Below are 26266 nucleotides of genomic sequence, written 5' to 3'. Positions count from 1 at the left end.
AATAATTAATAAAACACCCAATAAACATAGTTTATCAATAATGCCGTATCTTTCTACGTAATTATTCGGCATAAATACTAATTTATGTAACCACTTACAACCATTAACGCGAAATGATACCGTCAGATATCGAGGAACAGCCGATGTTGAACCTGCGTAACCTTCAACGCTGACCTCCCGTTTCATTCATCACACGGCCTTTAATTCCGACTCAATCAGTTCGAAAATTTGGTATGTATGTAGGCAGACTTTCTCCGGGTGAAATGGGTGTGCAGAGAGGGGGCCCGACCTTGTTAGAGGGAGGCTGACACCTGCGCAGTAACCACTTGTCACTCTCAGTCCGGCGCGCGCGCACCGCCGCGTTCGAAAACCAAACGTAATCGCACGTGCCAACCAATTTCGATTTTTTTTATCTGTGGGACCAATATTATCTGTGAGAACTGTGACCTTGTGTGTGGTGTTCGTTTGAATTAGGAAGATCACACGGTACGTTTTTTGATATTGTTTTTTTTTTTATTTATGCTAAATAATTTTAGTTGCAGCTAAAGGTGTGATTTATACCATAACTTATTTAAAATCACTATTATTTTTGTTTCCACATATTATGTCAAATAAAAAGAGGAACAATTTAAGACAGATCGTAATGGCTGGAAAAATATATATCTAATGCTTACAATATTCAGAGCAAAACATCAGATTTGTAGGTCAGAGAGACGCATGCTCGCTCTTGCATTATAAATTTAAAAAAAGTTTGTTTAAATATGTTTACATAACGGATTAAACCGACTTATCCTAGATCTTTGACAATCATTTTTCGATAGCAATAAATTTATCCCAAAATATGATATTGAAGAAAACATTGCACATACATTCAGCCCTTAAAGTTCATAATGAAATTAACAAATTACCCCCCATCAATCAATATATATTATATTATATATATTATATAATGCAACTGAACTGAAACTATAAAAATAAATTTTGAAAATTGTAAAAGTAGAATTGATGTTCATCACATGTTCCGTATATATTTGTGTTTTGCAAAACTAGGTCTGTGGATCGTAGTAAAGCGACGCAGCGGTCGTCGCACGCGCATTGCGTAAACAAACTCATTGACATTGAGTGTGCAGTCAGCCTTGACATTCGCCGTTTTGCATCGCTTCTCACCTATTACTTAATTAAGATGTAAATAAAATAAAATACATTTTGAAAAACTAAAATCTGGCCAATCGTATCAAACGGTATATAACCACTTAGTTAAACGCGTACATTTGATTCGTATTTAAATGTATGTATCTAACCTACTTGAGCGAGTATATCATTCTATACGAAGATGCACTATTTCCTTAATGAAAATATTATATTTAAATAAAATAAATTTCCTTGTAACTTCGATCGTAAGAAAAGTACCTAAGTTCTAGAAATGAATCTATATTATAAATTATTTAAAATGTGATAGATTTTGAAATGCATTGTTAATAAAAGTGTTTTAGAAAATATGTGTATTTGAATTGGATATTTTTTTTTTGCAAGCCTCAAACTTGAAGCGGTTGGTTTTTCGTAATAAATTTCAAAGTAAAGTTCCAGCTGAGGTAAAGGGCCATGCCATTCGTGCCTTTCCCCCAAATGTATTTTTTATTAACGGTAAAACAACTGACAACTTTTTCCGCTTAAATAGCATACACGAAACCTTATCTTGGACCAGGTATATTAGCTTCCTGTCTAGATTTAAAAGTAAGGCCTTCTATACTGGTGGTTCTTTCTACGAAGATTTTGCTCAAACCCGTCAGGTATAAATCAGTCTACCGCCACTTGCACCAAAATACAGCAATACTATTTATTATTGCTGTATTTCGGTGTAAAATTTGGGTAAGCCAGTGTAATTACTTGCATAGTGATTACTTTTGATCTCATGATTAGGTCATATTTTATTACGTACGTAATGGATTATATTTTTACAGTCATCCTGCGGTTGTAAATGGTATACGGATGACAGTCTACCAGTCGCAACTACAAAACTACTATTGACTTTTTTAGTTTTTATTATTATTTGTACTGAAGGTTTACCGTAGTGTAAAATCAACACATTTTATATTATAATTATTAGCATAAGAATACTAGCATGACAATATTAAATATGATTGAAAATATTTATATGATATATTTCATATTAAATTTGTATAACAATTCGTTTATTTACAATAAATTGGAGCCGAGATGGCCCAGTGTTTAGAACGCGTGCATCTTAACCGATAATTGCGGGTTCAAACCCAGGCAGGCACCACTGAATTTTCATGTGCTTAATTTGTGTTTATAATTCATCTCGTGCTTGGCGGTGAAAGAAAACATCGTGAGGAAACCTGCATGTGTCTAATTTCAACGAAATTCTGCCACATGTGTATTCCGCCAACCAGCATTGGAGCAGCGTGGTGGAATATGCTCCAAACCTTCTCCCCAAAGGGAGAGGAGGCCTTAGCCCAGCAGTGGGAAATTTACAGGCTGCTAATGTAATTTAATGCAACAAATTAATAATACTCAATTCTCAGATATTATAAGTACCGTCACGCCTCTTTTTATAAACGTTCAACGAACTAATTCACGTACGTTCAACCCAAATACGGTTGCATTGAAATATGTAACGTATTGTTCAATTACATATATACCTTACACAATGGTTATAATGTTATAATAGGATATGCCTTGAATAACTATAAGACATACTTCTAAGCTGGCTCACTTTAAACTGGAACTATTAGGAATACACTAGGTCGCATATACAGAGAACTTACCTAAGGCCTTACACCTATGAGACCATGGCTATATAATCACAATACTATACTTAAAAATAATCATATTCATTTAGTATTTTTGCGTGATTCGCGCACAAACATGACGCGAGTACTTATGTATTGTGGGAAAGGTTAACTAAAAGCCAGACGAACAAGTCGGAAGCCGAGAATGTATATTTATAAAATGCAATAAATCTTATAATTTCATATTTATTTTAAAACAAAAAATTACCATTTTTATTTACTTATTTACAATTCATACGAGAGGTAACCGGAGATGGTTTCATTTAAAATTTTAATGTGTTAGAAATATTGTCACACTTATTTTTATAAAATCTTACAAATATTATAATTTCGAAAGTATTTATTTGCTCGTTCCACTTTCACCGTTCTAACTATGTATATACATAATCCATACGTCCATATACATGTATATGTATGTATAGTCTATTATAACCACAAGAGGACGAAAGCCAAGTAAACAATATTTGACATCGAACTGACGCGATACTTTTTACTAGAATAATGTATGATATTCATTAAATTACTAGTGGATCTCCCGCGAAACTTATTTCAAAAGATTTTTTAGGAATCTCGATACCTATGATAGGTATTATTTTGATTTCATTTCATTGTAAACTGCAAGAAACTCATCTACATTTGGCGTTAAAATTATGATTCCTTATTTAAATGAAATTTTTAATGTCAAATTTATACATTAGTTCAGTTAGAGTGGGAGTTTTTCGAAAACTATTTGCTTTCGTTTTGTTACGTTTTTATGTAAAGCTATCGTGCCATAATCACTAGGACTAAAATTGGCTTACGCTATTAATTTTCAAACAACGAAGCTGGTTCGGAGCTTTGGAAGTAAATTTAATGTACTTCTATGTAATGGATATATAGTGAGGTGGAATATTGTTTTATTCATAAATAAAGGTATATTAATCGAGAACGAGATGGCCCAGTGGTTAGAATTCATCTTAACCGATGATTTCGGGTTCAAACCTAGGCAAGCACCACTGAATTTCATGTGCTCATGTGTCATTTAATTTGTGTTTATAATTCATGCGCTCGGCGGTGAAGGAAAACATCATGAGGAAACCTGAATGTGTCTAATTTCAACGAAATTATGGCACATTTATATTCCACCAACCTGCATTGGAGCAGCGTGGTGGAATATACTCCAAACCTTCTCCTCAAAGGGAGAGGACGCCTCAGCCGAGCAGTGGGAAATTTACAGGCTGCTGATGTAATGTAATGAAAAATCAAGAACTTTTAGTAGTGTACAATATGGCTGATCTATTCATAAATAGAATTGACATCGTCTATACAGATACTTACGCACAGATTAATAATTATTTTTGAAAATAAAAATTTCTATTTATTTTTGTATTTTTTTTTTAAGCATTCCATTTCACGTCAGCAACACTCGAATCGTTTAGTGTTATTTAGTTTTACAACAGTAAAAAACGATTTAATCAATGATATAAAATGATTACTGTGTTACTAAGATCGTTCTGCGTCGAGAAACAATAAATGCAACGGTTAAAATTGTTAAGATTTAAAAAAAAAAAGAATTCCATGACCAACTCTTAGACTAAGCACATTGACCCAGATTGCTTTTTAGGTAAACGTCAAAACATATACAACGAATTTTACGATCACGGTCAATTTTGTATTTGTATTTTGTATATTTAAACAAATTAAGTCGGGATGAAATTGAATGCTCTGATTGGTCGATTCGTAGTGCAACTATGTTTTTATAATTAATTGTTTACTTAAAATAGTAAGGATGCGTTTCAAATTGTATTCCGATAAAAATTTTGGTTTTTCCTCCACTTTGAAATTTAACCTAAGCTTAATCGTAACTGTGGATTAATTATTTATATCGGTTACGTTATGATCCCACTTTACACGATTATATTTCGATACAACTTCATCCAGTCCGTTCATCATGAAGGGCAACGATTCTGTTTCGATACGATTTCGATAATGTTTTAGAGTATCAAATTGTTAGTAGAATTTTGACACTGATTAATTTACATAACAATAAACATCGAATGTAATCGATGTCTCAGTAACGATCGTAAAGTTTTATGACGTTACAACAATAATACGCAGTGGCGTCATATTAAGAACTATCGGACATTAACTCATATAGTACGTAGCAATTATAATACAAAATTAACCGTTCACTATACTTAAGCGATTTGATTTGCACGCTTCATTACAAACGCCTCGAATTGTTTGACGCTTCGTTTATATCGATTTTGTAGAGTCCGCAATTTCTCGCTTTTCATGCTCGAATCGAATAAATATTGATCAATTAAGAACGAATTAACGATTTGTCTGGGCAATAATGTTTCGACAACGTTGTTCGCAGATTTTATGTTGGGATAGGCAATTTATTAGCTTCGTGTTCACATTACCCTCAATATTTATATTACAGCAATAACGTAATATCATTCTAAATATAAACGGCGTTAACTATATATTGTTTAGGAGGAGATTAATGAAACAATGTGTGTCTTCTTCGTTCGTATGTCAAAGCAATGGTGACAGAAAGAGACAGATCAAAGGCCGTTATGATTCTTATCAATTCTGTTTATGATTGTCGATTAATTGTTTATGGTGTTGATTGTTGTTAAGTTGATTATTATTACAAGTTATATGTTTTCGATATTTTTACGAGGTGACGGTCAATGATTTGAACTTTACGTGTTTATCCGATACTAATTCATGTCCTGTGTATACGAATTGACACGATGATATCAAAATACGAGCAATCTGACGTTACCAGATAGAAAATGTAGTATGAGCTAAGAAAGTTGTGAATTAAACAGATTTTTTGGAAATTTTCGCTTCATCCATTTGGATAATGGTACTTTTACAAGACGAATATCGCGTCTGAGCGCTCAAGTATACTGAATACTTAAAATCGGTATTCAACGCTAAATTCTATTGTAAAGCTGTAGGTAGTACTTTAATTGTGAGTATTACTCTAGATTAATGATGGAAATTAAACACCATGAGACTGCTATCCTGTCTATTCGTCACAGAAATAAAAAACACGCTGAAGTAAATTGAATTAAGTGTAATTGGGTAAAATCAACATCAGCGAACATGCCATCAGTCAAGTAAACAGGAAACGTGCATGGCTGCCATGCGCTGGCATTCGGTTAATAGCTGTTTAATCGTTACGTTAATAAGAGAAACTCATCTCCGGCCGGGCCGATGGCGAGCGTCCCGGACGGTTTTTTTGTAGGGCTTTCTCCGCTTAAGGTTATAAATGCTACTAATTATATGTATCAAGACGTTTCATTCGATGTAGTTTTTTCAAAGAAAAATTCGTTTTCATTTTCAATCAAACTTGGAGCTGTATTATAAGTGACGTCAAATGTTAGTGTTACTATGTCATTGAACTCATATGATTTACCAATCGATACAATAAAATATTAGGTGCAGTTCTCACTATGTCAGCATATTTTATGCTTACTTACTGAGCAGTGTTCGTGTAAACTCCTCCGATACTTTTCCTGATTGTATCTGGCTACTAAAAAAAAATAGTCTCGTTCGAATTTATTTAAATCAGATCTAAAAAAAAAACGTATAGAAAGAGAAAAATAATCGTTCCTTAATGTTCTAATTCTATATTTGAATATCTATCAAATATTATACAATATTAACAATGTATTGTAAAAGCAAACATTACCATGAGAAACATTAATCTATCATAGCAGACTCACATCGATGTAGTCAGCCAGCCGGTAGAGAAAGTCGAGACGTCGAACAGACGCGACAGAATATTATATTGGTGTTAATAGAATATGTTAATAGACTATTCATACAAATTGATAAGAACAAATCCGCGCTAATCAGGTATTTTAGAATACCTAAACTTCTTGTTAGTACTGTTATTTATGTTTAAATTTTTTTAGTTCATAAAATAATTTGTACAAATATTTATTTATACAAGTGATCATTTAAATGTAAATGATCTAATTTATTTATTAAACGTTGCAGTTCAATTAGATATATAATTATACCCTAATGACTCTTAACAAACTTTACTTTAAGAATTGAATGACTTAGTATGATAATTTACATATTACCTCAATTCTAAATTCAATGAGTTAAATGTTAAATATGAGTTTTTTTTATTGAGTTAAAGTAAACGAAATAAAGATTACAAAACTGTGCTTTCAAAACTGTGTATTCGCTTTAGGTATATAAAAGTTATTCTTATTACTGTTATGTAATTGTCTTATTTAACTACTAATGACACTATAATTATTATTATTATTATATAGTCCGGCCTAGACTACTTATACATAGCCTTCTGACGTACTTTAAGACATTAATAACTGATCAAAGTCAATGACATTTCGAGATAAATATTGGACAGCATCACATATATTACTCTGATCCCAATGTAAGTAGCTAAAGCACTTGTATACCATAAACACCCAGACCCAAGACAACATAGAAAACTAATGAACTTTGTCTATATTAACTCGGCCGGGAATCGTACTCGGGACCTCGGAGCGTACCCATGAAAATGATGTAGGTTACAAAGTTACACAAACATCTTTAGTTGATTTACATTTGGAACTAAATATTTCAATTTTTAATATTATAAGCATGTACGTTATTTAGTTTAATTTAACTGGTGGGTTTGAGTACCTTCTCCTTTTAATGAAAAGATTTTAATACATTTTTATGTAATCTGCTTCAAATACAGTAGTGCTTGTCTTGATTTAAACTAACGACCTTCGGTTCAGATCCACTGAACCATCTATGCTATTTCTTCTCATAGCTATAATTAAAGTTTAATTAATTAATTAATTGGCGCTGTGGTTACTGAAACGGGTTTTTGCTTCGGTAGAAGATTCGACACTAGCTAATTAATACTTTATAAATACAGGTCATACTTACGGAGTATTCTGCGTTAGTTTTATATTTCCATACGATGACAGGTGAACGTTGAGTTCTAAAGACGTAACGACGAATGTAACATCACCGTATATAACCAATGAAGCTTAAAATTAAGACATCTGATTGGTTCTTTCACCCCGCGGCGATCAAATGATTGGTGTAAAAAGCAAGATGACAAGGTTTCTAGGAACGTTCAATCGCGATGGTTTCTGTTGTCAGTCATGACAAATGGAATGGAATTTTCAATTGAATCAACAACCGTGTCAAGTACTGCGGTTAATATTTTTAATTATCATCTTCAATTCACAGGTGACTTTTGTATCAATAGCTTTAGGAAAGTATGAAGTAATGTTGGTTTAAATAAGAACTTGTCCACAAAGATACATATTTTTATGATTTATGTTTTTTGTTGAATACTATAATAATATATTTGTTATTTTTTTATTATTCTGCAATTTATTCCTACATTAGTTAGAAATATATTATACAAAATAATGAAATCTATTAATACTTTTTTTAATGTCGACTATTTTAACTAAAAACTTTGTACATGCTATTGTAAATATTACAAACATAAACGTATTAAATACATCTTGAACAATAATAATAATTAGCGCACAATACATAAATTCTATTAAGTTTGTAGGATTATAAAATATTTTGCGCTGAAAACTTATTGACATACTATTTAAAATTTTGGCGCGTAAAGTCGAGATTTTTCTAATGGTACTTTATTTAGACTTATTTTATTATAATTCTTTTTTTTACTATCCACGATAATATATCGATATAGATACAAACATGTGGTTTGAATAATAAATTTATAACCTTAAACAGATTTGAAATAATTATCTCCAATAATTTTAATTAATTTTTATCTCCCACAGCTTACCGGGGAAAGAGATTTCGATTTTTAGTGACATATTATTAATATTTTAAGCGGGTACCTCATTAAATCACCTTGACATTTACAATGTGTAGGTCCAGGCATATAAATAGAGAAACGGGTCAGCCTCAAGTGACCTATATAGGTATCGCCTTCAGTAGCCTTGCTACAAGCGTTTTTAATCGATAATGCTGACAGAACAGTATTCGTGACACTCAAATGAATCGATTGGTACCAGTACGTAACAACTACATTAATTTAATTTTGAAAATAAAATAAATGCACGACTGTTATCTAATTAAATTTCTAAAATCGTGAAACTTGGATTATGTAATTCATTTGTATAGTATTAAAATATTTATAGAAAGCTTTTGATGACGTTACTTCGCTGAAAAATAAATTACGTGAAATATTTTCTTTAAAAATCAATCCAGCGTTTCTATCGGCTGAATTTTAACTAATTAATATGGGTTCGAATCCAGGGTTTTCTTTTCTATGCTTGATTTTTATTTCGATTTCGTAATGTAAACTGCGTTGTACAAACATCACATGGAACTAAAAATGTGTACAAACTTTACAATAAAGCATTTTTTTTTTGTCGGACGAAAGCTCTAAAATCTTGATAATATGCCTCGTCGAAGCCTTAGCTCAACATTTTCAGACTATTAGTCAATTCAAAATTTGTTTTAGAATTTAACTAAATACAATTAATGAAATAAAACAAATTTGGTCCGCCACAGATGTACGTAAGTCGTCAACAAGTCAAGGGGAACAAGGTCGCTTATTGTCATATATTTATCAGATCCCTTATATTTATTAACGAAAAATTAATTAATAATTATCACTAATTCATTACCTTCATATATAATTCCAATTAGTAATAACATTGTTATACTAAAACTATAATTCTTGCTGTTTGCATTAAACGTTTTGTATCAATTTATATTTGGTACAGTTACTTTCATAACATTTATAAGAGGATTTATAATTTTTATTTCAATGCTTTATTTAATAAAATACATCATCATTTCTCTTAGTATTCTCGGTTAGATTTTATAAGTTATCATGCAATATAAAGATCACGTCATAAAAGTTATATATTTTTTTATTAAATGGTGGTTATTGACAGGCAAAGGTAAAAAATAAAAAAAGTTCTGGTAGCGATTTAAACACAAATAATAAAGAGATACTTTTTTACTTTTTTTCGGTTTTAAAAACTACTACTAATTCGAATGGTATGCAACTTCTATACTATTTAAATATTAGGGTGGACATACCTACACGGCTTTATATCTTTGTAGATTTTTTTCATTATGTTAGCGTAGTCGGAGGGAAAATTATCTGTCTGGGAAGCGAACACGCGTCAAGTGATTACCGAAACACAAAATTATGTGTAAAATTAGTATGTATGTAGCGTGTCGGTGTAATCTATATTTTTGTTTCTTGTTTCATTGAACATTCGTTTTATCGTGATAGGATCAAAGTATAATTAACATATTTAATATGCTAAGTTAAAGGTGCAACCTAAATAATTGTCTACGAAGACATTTATAACTATTAACCGTTTGAATATTTGAGCTCTTTCTTTTATATACGTGAATAATTAAGTATAAAATAAACCAGTTTGTCTGCAAAAAGTACATATATAATAAAGTTAAAAATAAAATAATTTAGATAGAGATAATGTATTTTAGGACAGTAGGTATATCGCATTGTAGGGTGTTAAGGTGTGAGTTTACACACACATACACAAAAATTATAAGCACCAAATACTTCAAAGTAAATGTGGAAAGCCATAAAATTAAAAATAGCATGATCAAATAAACGGCCTTATTTAAAAAAAATCTCTATTTATAAACGGACCATAATGAATGTTTTGCATGGTTTTTTGTAAGTTTATACTCTTATATTTAAGTAGTTGCTATTGTATAAATGTATTGTAGCCCAATTGAACATCTAACTTAGTACAATAAAGTTGTTAAGCCATGATTTCCAGCATCAATAAAAGTCATAACTCTAAGAACGTCGTATAGTAAAATGAACCATGACTTAACGAATTAAGTTGTTATTTCGATTGTATAAACTTTTTTTCGTGAGATAAAGGGAAAGCATCCATTGAAGCTTCTAATTGGCATATACAAACGATCTTTTGTTATTCAATAGAGCCAGTGTATGGACATATTTCACACAGATCTAAAACTTTTATCACAATTGAAATGTAAAGTGAAATTTGAATGAGAAGACTTAGCGAACATTCGCACGTGCTTTTTACGAGTGCAGTAATGAATGTTAATTAGGCACATCTAGCAATGGATTATACTTTTTTACTCAACGTAGTAAAAATTCTAATACACTGAGAAGTAACTTCTTAATCCATTAGGATTATATTGCGGGCTGTTCGATTATTAAACTATCATTCCTTAAAGTTAAAATTTCTAAAAATATCTTCTTAGTAAGTTAGTAGTGTCTACGTCGGGAGAGAAGTAACTATGCTAAATTAAAAGTCAATTGTATCTGTAGTTTCGGAGATCACGTGATGAGTGGAATTCCGATTACACATTTAGACAGTGAGATTCGTGTTATTTGTAAATAATATGTATTAAGCAGGGCTATAAGGTTCAGTAGAAAGAAACCGAAGGTAAGGTAAAGAAGGTACGGAAACTAGCAAGTGTAATTTTCTTTTAATGAACTACTTTTTGTCCTTACATTCTCGTCCCATGTCTCTTACTCGGTGAAGGATATTTAATGTTTCAAAATTTTGCTGTTTCAATATCGTGAAAATTTTCCAGCAGGTTGACTTCCTAACCTATTCCGGATCATCGCAGTTGCAAGATATAAATTATAGCTCATTAATGTAATTTCATTTATATGTTAGAAACGTGAATTAGTCAGGCATTCTATTTAAAACATAATGATATAAATGATGAAAAGCATGAAGTTAATTTATAGAAATTTAATTATATAATATTTATGTTAAGTTATAAAAATTCGTTGATTTCCAAGCAAGATGTAAAAATTAATATAATTTTAGATGACGTAAAACAATTACCTGTTTTTCTTGATATATTGCTATCCGTTGGTAATTTTAAATTTTATTTCATTTTGCAAGATGTAGATTTAAATGTTCTGAGTAGAAGAAGAGGTCTGTGGACCTAAGCTTAACACAAGAGTGAGGATGTACGAAATATAAAGCATCATTTTAGTGTATCGGTTAAAATATTACAACGAATTTGAGTTAAATTTGATTTGCTTTGTAATTTTCTCTTGTTATGTATAACAATTGTGTTAAATTATATCACTTTTATCTTGAAATGTATGTATTGTGTGTATATTGCTATCTTTGTTTCTATATTTGCACCATATTTTTTTCTGTTTAACTTAACGTTGACTGGAAGAAAATGCCTTTTAGCGTACATGTATTATGCAAAAATACTGTACTATGCGGCACTAGCGAGTATAATGAAGATACATAAACAATGGAAACATTTCATACATAAGGAACACGTACGTTGTGTTAATTAACAAATGACTAGATACCTTACATTAAAAACTAATTGAAGCTTTAAAATATTTAAAGTCTTACTCATAAAACTATTCAATTTTTTAATTCAAAATACTCCTACGAAGGATAAACACTTAAAATAAAAAAATATGATTGAAATCTCCGATACTGCTAATTAACATCTAGTTATGTACATGTCATTTTTGACATGCGCATGTTCGCTCGCTCAATCAAATATCAAGGCGCCCGCGCTTTGCCGCGCGGCGAGCTTTTGACAGTGATGTTCCATTGGCTTATCGAGAGGTGTGTTTTTAATTGGAAAGTACCACTAAATGAATAATAATTTAAATTTTGAATATATTTAAAAAATAAAAAATAACAAATATTTATAATAATATCAGAAATATACAAGAAATACATTTTTAAACGTTAGTATCATTACCTAATTTTCAAATCAGAATGTTTCATAATTGCAGCACAAACTGTACAAGGCATCACTCACCTACCAAAGCTATTATTTATATATATATGATTATTATATTATCATGTCTGACCGCGCCCACTATAGGGGTGGTCGGGCCTCAAATACCAGCTCATTTAATAGACACTTATAAACATCGATATCGACATTGACTTGGCGTAAAACATCGATACTCGTAACACTAATTAGTCGGTGAAAGTTACCGACCGACTGACCACAATCCGATCCAAACCCGATGTTTCGGCGGTACCGATTTTAGATCGATTCTACTTTCGTTTTTCGGCTACTCTCTTAACGTTCACTAAATTGATTGAAACTCTGATTTATTTCGTTCAATACGGAATTATACTTGATTTAAATACGCTATAATTACGTCTTGTAATATTGCCAAGATAAAAAATAAACGATTTACTTTTTTATTCGTGTAATCTAAATCTTTTCAGCATTGTTTCGGGTAGTTTTTATGTTTTCTTCTATAACAATCAATATAGATTGGAGTGTTAGATAAAATAATTAATTAAGTGTTTCATTTGATTGAAATTTTATCCTCAAATTGTCAATATTTTATTTCGATTATTACAGTAAATATACAGCTATTGTATCAAAGTTTATCCTCAACAGATTTCCTAAATTAGTGTTGAATTTGAAACTAAATGTTCCATCCAATAATATTAGTAAGTTCTCGAATATTCTCGAATGTATTGAATAGATATTAGTTATTAATATCATTCACGTTATTTTCTAATCGCCGGAGATGACCCGGCTATGTGTGTCACGGGGTCTTTGGGTTTATAACGCAACGGGTTCCCAAGTCATTGTCTGCAATAATTAATGTTATGACTGTTAGCTTCCTAGGATTGCATGTGAATTATAATGCTATATGGGAATCGCGACTTGTTATATTGGCAGTGCGCGAAAAAAAAAATTAAAGCATATTTTGTTTTACAGCAGTGTAATTTGTTCCTCGTTTTTGCATTTAAATGTAAACACATAATTGGATAGACGCTTTACTACAATTGCGTATTTTGTAATAACTTTATAACTGATAATAAAAATAAAATATTTTATTATTTTCGATTCTGTACGCGATTATACAACTGAATATTATGTTGAAATAAAACATGTTGTTCCTCGAATGACAGTATAATGTATATTGATCATTCGAAATTTTAATTTGAAGTTTTTACTTTTTTTTTAATATATTATAATGTAACAATATAGAAATTTTAGAAAATATGTTTATGTTTTAAACATATATTCGAAAACAGACATATAAAGTATATATTATAATAATTTAACATATGTTTTTGTCAAATCTAGATTATTTTAATTTTTTTTTTTATAAACAGAATAGATACTACACAATTTAAAAAAAAAATCCTTATAGTTCGTTGACCGTCACGACCATCTTTCGTGCGTACGATCTGTCAAAAACTAGTCATTAGGTAGGTATACCCGTCTCTTTCTATCGCAGTACTCGACTCTTACACATGAGATGTAATACGGGCCTTAACATCTTTGGACGGTGAAAGTGTAAACAGTGCGAACGCTTTCATTTAAGAGTATTTTGTTTGCTCTTACAATATGTCAGATTATTATCATATATTTAATTGGCATTTTTAAATGGTACTCATTCATGTATAGTATTATAAGTAAATGTCCAAAGATTTTTTATAAGTAAATAAAAGATCGTGAAAAGGAAATGAGTGACGTTTTATTTTTACAAAAAAGATTTTTATTATGTGCTTTTTTGCGTATAATTAAACATCGCAATGTTAACAATATATAATTTACACCCCGCCCCGGCTTCGCATGGGTGCAATGCTGATACTAAATATACTACAGAAAGTCTTACAACGTTCGCAGTTTTTCAGTCATTAGACAATACAAACCACTATGTCCCTGCGTTTTAAATCTGTAATATCATCGAAAATATTTATTTAAATTACTTGATGTAAAGGGCCATATTGATCTTTATTAACGTATTCACAATGTATTTAAGGTACTTAATTGGATAAGGATTAATGCTGTATTGCTTAAAATCACTTCGAAAATAAGCCTTTATTTCTCGTAAAAAGTAAAGGATAAGAAATGGTTATTGTGGGCTATCCCTAAGAGATAGAAGTCCGGGTGGTATATCACCCGGACTTTTTTGAAGACCTTCTTAAGGTGTACAATACTGTGGTACATTATTTTGATCTATCGCGTAGGGTTCAGCCAGCGTTTTATACTATGTAATGATAATGTTGATATGTTTTCATTAAAGAACGCATTTAAAAATTAGATGTTTTTAATTTTTGCTGTAAAACTGTATATTTTATTTTGACGTAAATAATTATAGTAATATTTTGAGAATAATTCCAAACGGATAAAATAAATTCAGCGGTGAATAGATATTAATTTTTTTTTTATTTTGTTTAAATACAATTCTGTACCTCATCATAGCTATTTTTGTATAGTAAAATATTTGTGTCTGTGTATATTTAAAAATCGAATTTGATTTACGAATGTATAATAATAATAATAATAATTAACGACGAAATTGTATACTTCAATTACATAAATACGAGAAATGTTCGTGAAATCCAATCCTCATTCATCAATTTGAATATAACGTACATATTTCAGTCGGCGTTCATTGTCACAATCAACTCTTACTCTCGTTTCGGTTCAATGCACCGAGGTTAGAGATACCACGCGATTGTGAGCCAGTGATACTGCGTCTGCGTCCTGTCTAGCTTAGTATAGTATAGTAAGCCATAAAAACCGCATAATAGTTTTCTAGATGTGGATTTCTTTTGGTTTGTTGAAAACATTTCCAGAAAAATAGGTTAGCGTTAAGGATAGAGGACTTTTAAACAATTTTTAGTAAGTACTAGCCTAGTAGTAATAGCCGAGGCTGTGTAATTGTTTTTAATAAGTAAGGTCATCTTTAATTGAGATCTCGGTTCCTACCAACAATCTTAATTTCACAAGTTTAGGATGCTCCTGAAAATTACTCGACAGATAATCTCAAATTGGCTCGAACCTTTATCTCAGAATCTGCGGGATCTAGCAACGAGGCGTTGTTCGAATTATTATCATATTAATCAATCCCATAAAATTTTTAAGCACACGTGTTCTTTTGTTTGATCTGCCAACGACACTCATTTAACAATATATATTTTTAATGAAATGATAAACTAATTTTACACGAATAATAATCGAAATAATATCTTATTTAATTACGATTTAGTATATGAATAGAAAATCTATATTAAGTACAGATTAAACAGATGCTTTTGTAAAGATAAAAGAGTTTTTATAATAATAAATAGTAAAACAATCACGATTCTTGGCTGTAAATAAATGGGTCCATAAGCGCAAAAAAAAGGTGTAAGCTACGGGAATCTTATTTATGCAAGTCATGTCTTTAATTTTTAATTTCCATCCAACCAACCAAAATAATAAATTAATATATCTCATAAAATTTCGAAAGTAAATAGGATATCCGCTGTTGTAATTTGTAAAACGGTAGCTGGGCTGGCTGTACTAAAAACTGAAAATCTACAGATACATTTTAAATCAGTTAAAAAAGGTTTTATTCGACTGTATTATCTATTTAAATACAAAATATATGTCTTCTTACAGGAAAGCCAAACGACAATGAATAATCATTAATTGTATGCGTGCGTAAAACATATGCCCGTATCTTTTATTTCACAGTAAATGTCTCCAACGCCGCTTAATGGCGCATGGCAATTTAACTTGCGCACGCTCTAAAGTATCAGCGTAAAGTGCCACAACAATCTTCGAAGCGCTTAATGAAACAAAACAAGACTTATCCACGTGCATTTAATATTGAACCTTTACATAAAGATACAAGATCTAAACTCCTTTGCAATCAAACTGGATTTAGTGGTTACATTCAAAAATTGAATCATAAAATTGTTATTTGAAATAAAGCCTTAAGGAAGACTGTGTACAATTTAAATTGAATTGTTTGTTTATTACGTTATAATACTTAATTGTGGTTATAACTGTCAAGATTACAGGTCGTGCTGTATTCGAATTTCAGAGTTGTATCAATGAAGTCAATGAGGAGCTACCCGTCGCTAATTGAATGATATTGATAATGAAACCGTCAAAATTAAAGCGCGCCTTTTCATATTTATTGCGATAAGTTTATCCATAAAAATATATGGATTAAAATGAAATCTCGAAGATGCTGCTAATGAAATATCCAAGTAAATAAACAGCTAAAGCATATATGCCATTAAATCATTGGTTTATCCGATACTTGGTGACAGAGCTTCGTGCAAGGTTTTGGATAGATACTACTAACGCATCAAATATTCTAGCTCCAAACAGCAATACTTAGTATTATTTTGATTGAGTGACTACTGGCCTCAGGAACTACAGGCACAATGGACATAAAATCTTAGCTCTCATCATCCGTGAAATATACATATAAACATTAACGATGATGATCAATCAGTGTAGAAGTCTAAGATCAATCAGTATATACCAACACTAACTTTTACGTCAAATACACTTATTCCACTTTGATCATGATATGATATGATATCATATGATAGATGAATATAAAATAAATACATGAATACTATGCGGTTGTTGCGCGTAGTTTATTATAGTATACGAGTATAAGACCCTTCCGTAGTGGAAGTAAAAGTTGCCAGATATCGAACATATAACTATTAAGCTACTCAATATAGGTATTATTTCAAGTTTTTTTAATACGATAATAACATTTCATTTATCTATTACCTACAAACATGTATTGGGCATATATAAATTAACGATATATGTCATGGCGAAAATAATGTCTTCGTCCACCAGTGACAAAGTTTCAGACTAACGCTTTAATTTTTATTCAATATTCTTTTAACCCTAGATTAATTTTTAAACTATAGTTCGACTTTAACATATTAGATATTAAACTGTCACTATGCTCGTTTGTTTTAAGTATTTTTTTATTATTAATAAATGCCTCATATAATCTTCTTATTATCCAGTGATTAGATTTATCTGGAAAAAAGTTAATGAATGATAAAGAAACGTTTCAGTGTTATCTTTAGATATATTCTCTAAAAATAAATTCGACATTCACTGCAGAACCCAGAAAACTAGCACGAAATGTGATAATATAATATGCAACATTGACTAAAATAATTATAAAAATTATAGGATACACGTATCAAAATGACGTATCACCGTAAGTGGCATTTTACGAGTCAGATACCGAGTGATTTTCTACGGGATCGCACTGCAGTAGTATATTAATGATAAATGTAGATCGATCTGTCGCTTGGCACGTATCTATCAAATCGCAGATACCAGATAAAATACATTTCGGCCCATACATCTTTTGGCAGCACATTGTAAAAAAAATTAGGAGTTAAGAGGTAGCATTTTGTAATCTTAGTAAATAACAAAGTGGAGAAATTATGAAATTAAAATATTTGCATCAAGATTTTTTTTTAATCTGATATCGGTGATATTATTTAAATTTTCATTCTTTATTAACTGGAAAGTCGTAATAAATACTTATTTACGTAATTGGTTAAATTTTCGACACATCCATAAATATAATCACCCCTAATGTTCGATATAATACCGGCTGTTAAGAAGTTGCCCGATTTGTATAATGATTTTATGTTATGAGCTTTCGTATTACATTTATTAGTTAGCCGACTTCGTGAAACGGAAATTAAACTGCAGTCATGATTGAATCCATTCTACCGATCGATTAATGGAAAAAATATTTTTTTCATAAACAATTCTCTTAGACCATTATGATGCTAGATGACCAAAGATTTATATGTAGACTTTTTTGTGGTATGACACTCGTATCATTTTCACGATATTTTAGTATAACTTAATTTATTACTGGTTATGGTGAGACATGTAGACCAAATAATACTTAAAACTTAAATTATATTAGTGACATCTACACTTTCTGAGGAAGTGTAGAAAATTATAGAATCTCTTATAAATTATATTGGGCATTAAACTAATGCTACGGCGACAATAATGTTTTAATGGTATAAACTTTATATAGCTTTACGTGGGCTGTGAAATAGTTAAAATGAGAATGTTAAAATGTATACAGACATTGAAAATATTTTTTTAATATTCACAAAACAATTTATAAAAATAACTCAAGTTAAAAAGAAAGCATTAACTATTACAATTACACAATAATTACAATACCAATTATGTAGCATTCCATTGCTTATCACGAAAAAAAAAACATTAAAGTTCCTCTCAAAGAGTTCCGGCAATCCGGTACTCAAGAAAATACTTTCTCGTGGTAGTCCCACGACCTACTTGCATCAAAACCAGCCCATTCTTCTGGAACGCCCAAAATATTCGGTGATTAAAGTCGATCTGTATATACACTTTCGACTGTTCTGCTCCTTCCAATTAAATCTGGCAGCCGCCTGTTTTGTTTCTGCGCCATTTATAATCGTGTTTTACACATGTTAATCGGGATCTTTTGATTAATTACGAAAAAAGAGTGAAATCGTTTTTAATAATTTCGATTTCAAGTTTCTGAATCCGAAAGCCCTTTTTGTTTGAACGCTGCCGATATTTATAACCAATAAACGTATTCTATATTTGTATGTGTGTGAATTGTTTTGATGTGTTTGTTTTGTCGTTGATCGAACGTCATTTTTAATCTTTTAGCTGACATATGATAACAAAAGTATGTTTGTTTTAAAATTAAGTGATAATATTTGTATTAATTGTCTGTTTTGAACTTTCCCTGGACACTGAAAACTTTCTCTCGACTGTTTATGATTTAACGATGAGAAACGTAATTCAATTCAAGTTAAGCTAAAAATTACAGCGGAGTTAATGCTTTGACATTTATTGAGCAGATTTAATTTTGATAACAAAAATTTCTGTATAACGTCAGTTTTAACATTATTAAGTTAATTATCTGACTTATCACTGTGAGCTGTCATGTTAATAACATCGAAATAAACGAATTATTAAATAATACTTTTCTCGGAGCTCGCGAAACGAATGTCTGGCGATGGTAATCACTAGACGGTAACTTATTCGCCTTTGACCTCTATTTTCCAACCTGTCACTACACTTGAAAGCTCATCTACTATTTATCTCGGAGATATATATGAACACATATTTCACATATCAAAGTTATATAATTTTGCTTTAATTTCAGAGTCACTAAGTAAACTAATTTCTTAATTAATGTAGACCCATAAACTTAATACGAAGTTTATTTGATTGAATCTCAGTAAAGATTTACGCTTTACTTATAAATGTTTTTATTGAATGATATTCAACTAATAATGGTCTATCTTCTTCTTTTGAATGTCAAATCAATGATGACATAGAGAGAGAAAGAGAGATAGAGTTTATTTAAACACTCATTCCGAGTGTTTAAATAAACAACCGCTGGACAAAAAACCCCTTTAAAATCCCTTTTCTTGATACCATTAAAGTATTAAACTGATACAAATAATAAGCCTAGTTACAATTAAATAAGAATTTGTCTCGTGGGTACAGAAATACAATGGGCGGGACCGCTCGATGAGAAAGACAATTACAAATGTACTTTTGTTGCAAACTAGGTTTATTATGGGAGACTGGGACGGCCGTTATTAAAAAATTCTTCGGTGGCGTAAAATTACGCGGCGTTTGAAGAATAGTAAAGTACGCGTGAATACAACTTCATATAAACCATATACGATACTAGCATTACTGTTAAAAAATGATTTAATATTATTTCGTCGTCAAATCCAATTAATAATTATATTAAGAATTCTAGAATGTATTATCAACAACATAAACTGATTACAAAAAATTCAGCTCAATTACTAAATGACGTAATGAATATAAACGTGTAAACATTATGGAAGTTAGTTTATTACATAAGATCTAGTATATAGTATCTTAGGTAAATATATACACCATATACAATATATCCATAGAATACTCTCAAGAATAAATAGTAGATGATTTTCGGGGCGTAAAATGAACTAGCCTCCTGTCATCAGTGAGTATAATGAAACGGGAGATTTAATCGTTCAACATCTCATCTTGAATCGGTAGGAATGACTCTTTCATACCATATCCTATATATCCTATATATATAGATAAAAATAAACAACAGAATAAAATGTATATCAATAAATGTCTAGGTTAATTTGGAATAATCCAAATATGTAGATTTTTTTCGTGAATAAGCAATTTTTGTAACGGTTATTATGTTCAAGATATTTGCACATTCAATTTGTACGTCTAGCCGAAACTGTTAACAAAAACTTCGAAAGTATTCAAATATATTATTTATCGTTCTCATTATATCAGTAAAATCGACAGAATTAACGGTTCATTGTTTTTAATACAAGGCGCACAACACGATCGGAGAAGAAGGCTAAAAAATATCAGAACAAATTCTATATCCAAATATGTACCGGGAACGATGAAACTTTCCCTTTAAACTAAGAGAACAGGTCAAATATTTGAACTTTCGTTGCGACAAACAGACGCACCTTAGTGATATTTATATTTTTTGTTCACAGATCACGATGCGACAGAGACGCGGGCTTGCTATAGGCATCCTCCTCGTGTTACACATGGTGAGGAATTATGACAATAAAAAATAAACTTTGTTAGCATTATTCTTGGAATAAGAGTTAAAATTCCGAATCAAATTTGTTTAACGTTCGAATAAAATTTTAACGGCACAAAAACATTATATCTCTTTTATACAACCCCATAAAATATATAGAGAGAGAGAGAGACATAACATCTTAGTTCCCAAGGTTGGTGGCGCATAGGTGATGTAAGGTGGCCCATATGCTCGTCCGCCAACCAATGCCATAAAAAAAAGAACTCTAGACTCTAGTAGTAGTAATTATACACACACTTGAGTGTTGTGCATACGAAAATTGACAAACGGCAATTGCAATAAATAATCTTAATAATAAAAAATAATAAAAATAAGCATTGTTAAGTATGCATACACATTCCATATATTTATCGCTGGCACCTAATACAAAACATCGTATTATATGACACTATGATAGCTTTTTTTCGTAATTATTATTTGTAGAATATACATTTATTAGAAAAGATGTCAAGATTTCCTAGAAAACTTTCTCTCGTTTACTTTGAAATGTCTGCAGGGTCACGTACATGCTGTTCACAGATACCCATACATTCTAAGCTATTTCATGATTGGTTAGAATCGAAAGTGTAAGTCGGATTATGTTGTGAAAATACACATAACATACTCTGTTTATTTTTCGACAATAATGCCACAGATAATTAATATCAGTGTTCGGGAAATAAATTTAAAAAAAACGTTACATACGGGCTTGATCTAAAATAGGTTATGAGCCAAAACCTAGTAAGTTACTAGGAAGAACTAATACTTGTGTTAGGTGGACAAATAATAGATAACATCTTTTTTTAAACTGCTAGCAGACATAGGCAGGAATTAATATGCCTAAAAATATATGTATAATTCTATTTTTATTACCGTATAAAAATTTGCTATACCATTTCGGATGGCATTATATTTTTACAACCGTACAATACGCGTAATAACCGATTAGGTGCCCATTGTATACTTACACACACAAGTTTATTAATTAAAATGAATATAAAGACTTTTGTTCGTTTAATTAAAAATAGTCTTAATTAATGTGATCTACTGCGTTTGAATTAAAAATTAAATTACTGTTTTACATATTACAGCATTATATTATTAAGTTTCTAGAAACTATGAAATTAATTCTTAAAATTGATTGAATGAGCTATAATAATTGATTAATTAATATGCTTTTTATCGAGTTAAACTTAAAGACACAATAACATGTAATAGCTTTGAAACTATTGCTCAGTTTTAAATTAAATGTATCGGCGCTTGAAAGTTAATGATTTTTAATCGACACATCCGCTCCTTTTATGGCGCATCACTAGATAGCCGCGGACATTTTTCACAACATTTTTGAGGGCGATTGATCGTTTCTATTCGATACATTTATTTTATCTATTAACAGAAAATACTGTTGTTCCAAGTTACTATCTCTTACTTATACAAAGCACGTGAATGAGTTCCTTAAGAGAAAATGAATGATACCTATTACTATTTAGGTATATGTGTATAAGTTGTCTATGGCAATTCGATATTGACATAAAATATTAGTCATACAAATGAAAATACGGAGCTATAAATTGAACCTTAATTATACTTACGACCTCTAGAACTAACGGTTTGGAATTCGTATATATTTTATCAAAACAAGACATCGTGTGACACATCTGTATATAGAATTGACTTAAAATTTACGATCATTTTCCATAACAAAATACATATATGTATTTTATATTATGACCAGATTATGCCAATAATGCCGTAAATAAAATCCTCAGACTAGTAAAACTTTTTACTAACACTGACATTTTAAAACGTCACGATTTTTATATTTATATAGTAAATCCCTAATTTTTACATACTCGTAAATCACAATAATCATTTTTATTATATAAGCTAGAAGTATTTAACTCGCAATAAGGTTGCGCTTACGTTATTATATTCAAAGATCTTTATAGGAACTGTTAATACACTACAGCCGATTAAAAACACAGGGTGATTAAAGACACACAAACAAATTTGAGAATAAATTGACGCGATATTTCGATAATATTCATACTGGATTCTCGAAAAAAATGCGTTTTGTATGACGGCGAAGTCTTATTTTAGAAATTTGGAATATTATAATTAAAGTGAGGATAAGTAGTTGTATTATAAATAAAAATATATTAAACATGAAGTACGACGAACAATTGTACTATACTATATCAGAACTATTAAAAAATCAAATGAAATAGGAAAATCTATTTGTTTATCCTTTGGATTGGAGTAACGTGTAATCTGGTGGTGATTGTATAAAATGTGTTTAAATAATATCGTTTATACCGTTGAGATGTGTAGAACTATTGTATATGTAGAACAGCTAGACGCTGAAAAAAGTTAATGAGATATCAGTAACAATATAGGGTAGGGCAGGCCTTCCACGAGGAAATAGTACCAGATAGAATCTAATCCGGTCAACGGGTAAAAGCGCCGAATATGGTCATTGACCCACTACGCACTGACGGGTATGTCTAGTTCCGTTTATGTACACTATTTTCTTGTTTAGTCGACGCCAGTAAGAACAGGCAACTTAAATGGTATCATTGTAACTGAATCTTGTAAACAACTCTCAGTGGACTGCGATACTGAGAAGTTTTAAAAAAAACCGTCGTTCTGATTTCAGTAATTATCTATACATGTGAATAATAGTTTACACACTTTCCCGATAATATATTAAAATTAATTTTATATTATTCTTTTTATGCGTCGATTAAATTATTTACACGAATACTACCGGTTACGGATATATTGACGTGTAAAGTATATTTTTAAATTCACAATTTTAATGTCGGAGGACAATGCACTCTGTCATACAGCCAAGTCTTCTGTATTTTTTTAAACAAAAAGGTCTTAGTCAAATACTCGGTGTTCTGACGTAAAGTACCTAAGCAAAGGCTACGAGCTTGTGACAATAGATGGGTGTTGTAAGAGTAAAAGTCAGCTTTCCCGCCGGTCGGTCACACCGCGACCTACAGCGACGACACACATTGAACTTGAAATCCTGCTCGTCATTCTAGGTATTGTCCTACAACATCTATCTTTGAAGTTTTTTATTTAATTACACCCTACCACTTTATAGCGGATAGTTTTAATATTTTCATCATTCCAATTTCAAATTTTTACGACTGTACCCTAATGAGCTGATAGGTTGAAACATACATGATGAATGATAATATTTCAACATGCTTTAGCTCTTTCTCGATCTAGAATATAAAAGCTTTCTAAAAGTTGTATTCAAATTAACCCCTTCTAACATAACCAACCAAACTAAGACTCTCTCTAAGAATATACATATATTGACAAAGCTAAATATTTAATATGATCACAGATTAACTACTAAACAAACCGAGAGTCACGAATTAGCGATGCGATAGCGATTTAATGAAAGTAAAATTAGTCCGGCAAGATCAACGACCGCGCCGTGACACACTGCACTTGACGGCCGCTCCTCAACGTATACTCGTAAGCGGATCTCGTTCCACTAGCTCAGACCGTAGGGACGTTACCATCTTGATTCTAGTCTAGAATATATGTACCACTTCAAGCACTACTAAGCCTTCATATTATGCGATCGATATTTCATCATGTTCTATTTTGAAATAAGATTTATACTAAATATGAAATAATTTAAATACCTTTTTTATATTTAATCTCGTGAGATTTTTCTTATAATATATAAATTAAAATTGAATAGACTTACCTTGCTCTAACGAGTTCCAACGCGTTGACATACTTCAGCGTCATTCATCTGAGCTTGACTTTAACGCTTTAATTTTAATCTAACTTTTTTTTTTAATTTAAATTGTGCTATTAATACAGAAGAAATAAGATTGTATTTATTTAACAAGTTCGAAATAAAGAAGTACAAATTTTAAAAATAGAATTTATTGAATTGAAGCGATGAAGATTTTATAATTTTCGCCTAAATCGTAGATATAATATTGTATTGTCGTTCTTAAATAACTTAGATCATTTGATAGTGAATATTAATGATAGAAGGAACAATCTTATCAATGTTACATGACGCTCAGCACTCCGAATCGTTTGTTAATAATGACTGTCTGGTTCAATAGCGTAATTTCTTTTTCGTTCCAACTTTCTCTTTTTTATATTATGTTACGTAAGATTAATACGCGTAGAAACAATTGAGACATGTCCATCCAGATTCCAATCATGAATAATTACTGGATTCAACGGTCGGCTTGGAGGATGAACCTTTATACACTCACTCATAAATCTTTATTGATGAAAAAAAAAGCCACGTTCCTCACTTAGGTGGAACCAATGCTTTCTAATTTCGTAGCCCGAGGCGAAACAAATGAGAGTTATAAAATATTTGACGATTCGATAATTCTAGGTTCCTTGATAGGCGACGATAAATTTTTTGATTGAAAAATTATGACCGGTCCGATAAATTCTCTTTACCATTTATTTCGACCACCCAAATAACTTCGGCCAAATTTTACACGACGCTTGGAAAACAAGATATAATTAATGGTAAAGTTTATATCTGTCAAAACTAGTTTAATGTATATTCTGAAAGCAGAGCGGTCAATTGAGCGATGATTTAAATCAAATGCAAACCAGAACCACGGCAACTTTCACAATATGATGATTCTATTCAAGTCGAGGAAATTGGAATCCGAGAGTCATCTTGTCAGTTTTGTTTCAACTCAGAACATGAGTTTGGTTGTTGTCGCATAACTTGTCGCTGGGTTTGAGAGATATTAAAAAGGCTAGTGTGTCGAATTAAATAACACTTAAAATATTGCCCACGCGCACTAGTGAAAGCTGTAATGCTACAAAAACATATCATTTTCATGTCAGAATAATTTAGGTACGAATTATAAAAGGATGTCTATTATTTTGTTTAATTATTTTATTGCACCTAAAGAACACTCATATCTAATACTTAGTTTGATGATACAATTTTGACTAACTCAATTTAAACATTGAAATTGAGGGTTTAACATCGTTTGTAATTTTAAATTCA

General features: G+C 30.8%; 1 protein-coding gene across 1 annotated transcript in view; it reads left to right on the top strand.

Annotated features, from left to right (window-relative positions):
- Positions 1 to 339: 339 nt before the first annotated feature.
- Positions 340 to 26266, top strand: part of LOC125067338 — a 29143-nt gene continuing 3216 nt past the window's right edge. Inside the window, exons 1-2 of the mRNA XM_047675880.1 lie at positions 340 to 486; positions 21152 to 21208. Of these exons, the coding sequence (XP_047531836.1) occupies positions 21158 to 21208 (51 nt within the window). The 5' untranslated portion in view covers positions 340 to 486; positions 21152 to 21157. The remainder of the gene's footprint in view (positions 487 to 21151; positions 21209 to 26266) is intronic.

The sequence above is a fragment of the Vanessa atalanta genome, chromosome 11, assembly GCF_905147765.1.
Source record: "Vanessa atalanta chromosome 11, ilVanAtal1.2, whole genome shotgun sequence".
Lineage (NCBI taxonomy): Eukaryota > Metazoa > Arthropoda > Insecta > Lepidoptera > Nymphalidae > Vanessa > Vanessa atalanta.
Note: the sequence above shows the minus strand (reverse complement) of the source record. Positions and strands in the feature narration are given on the sequence as shown.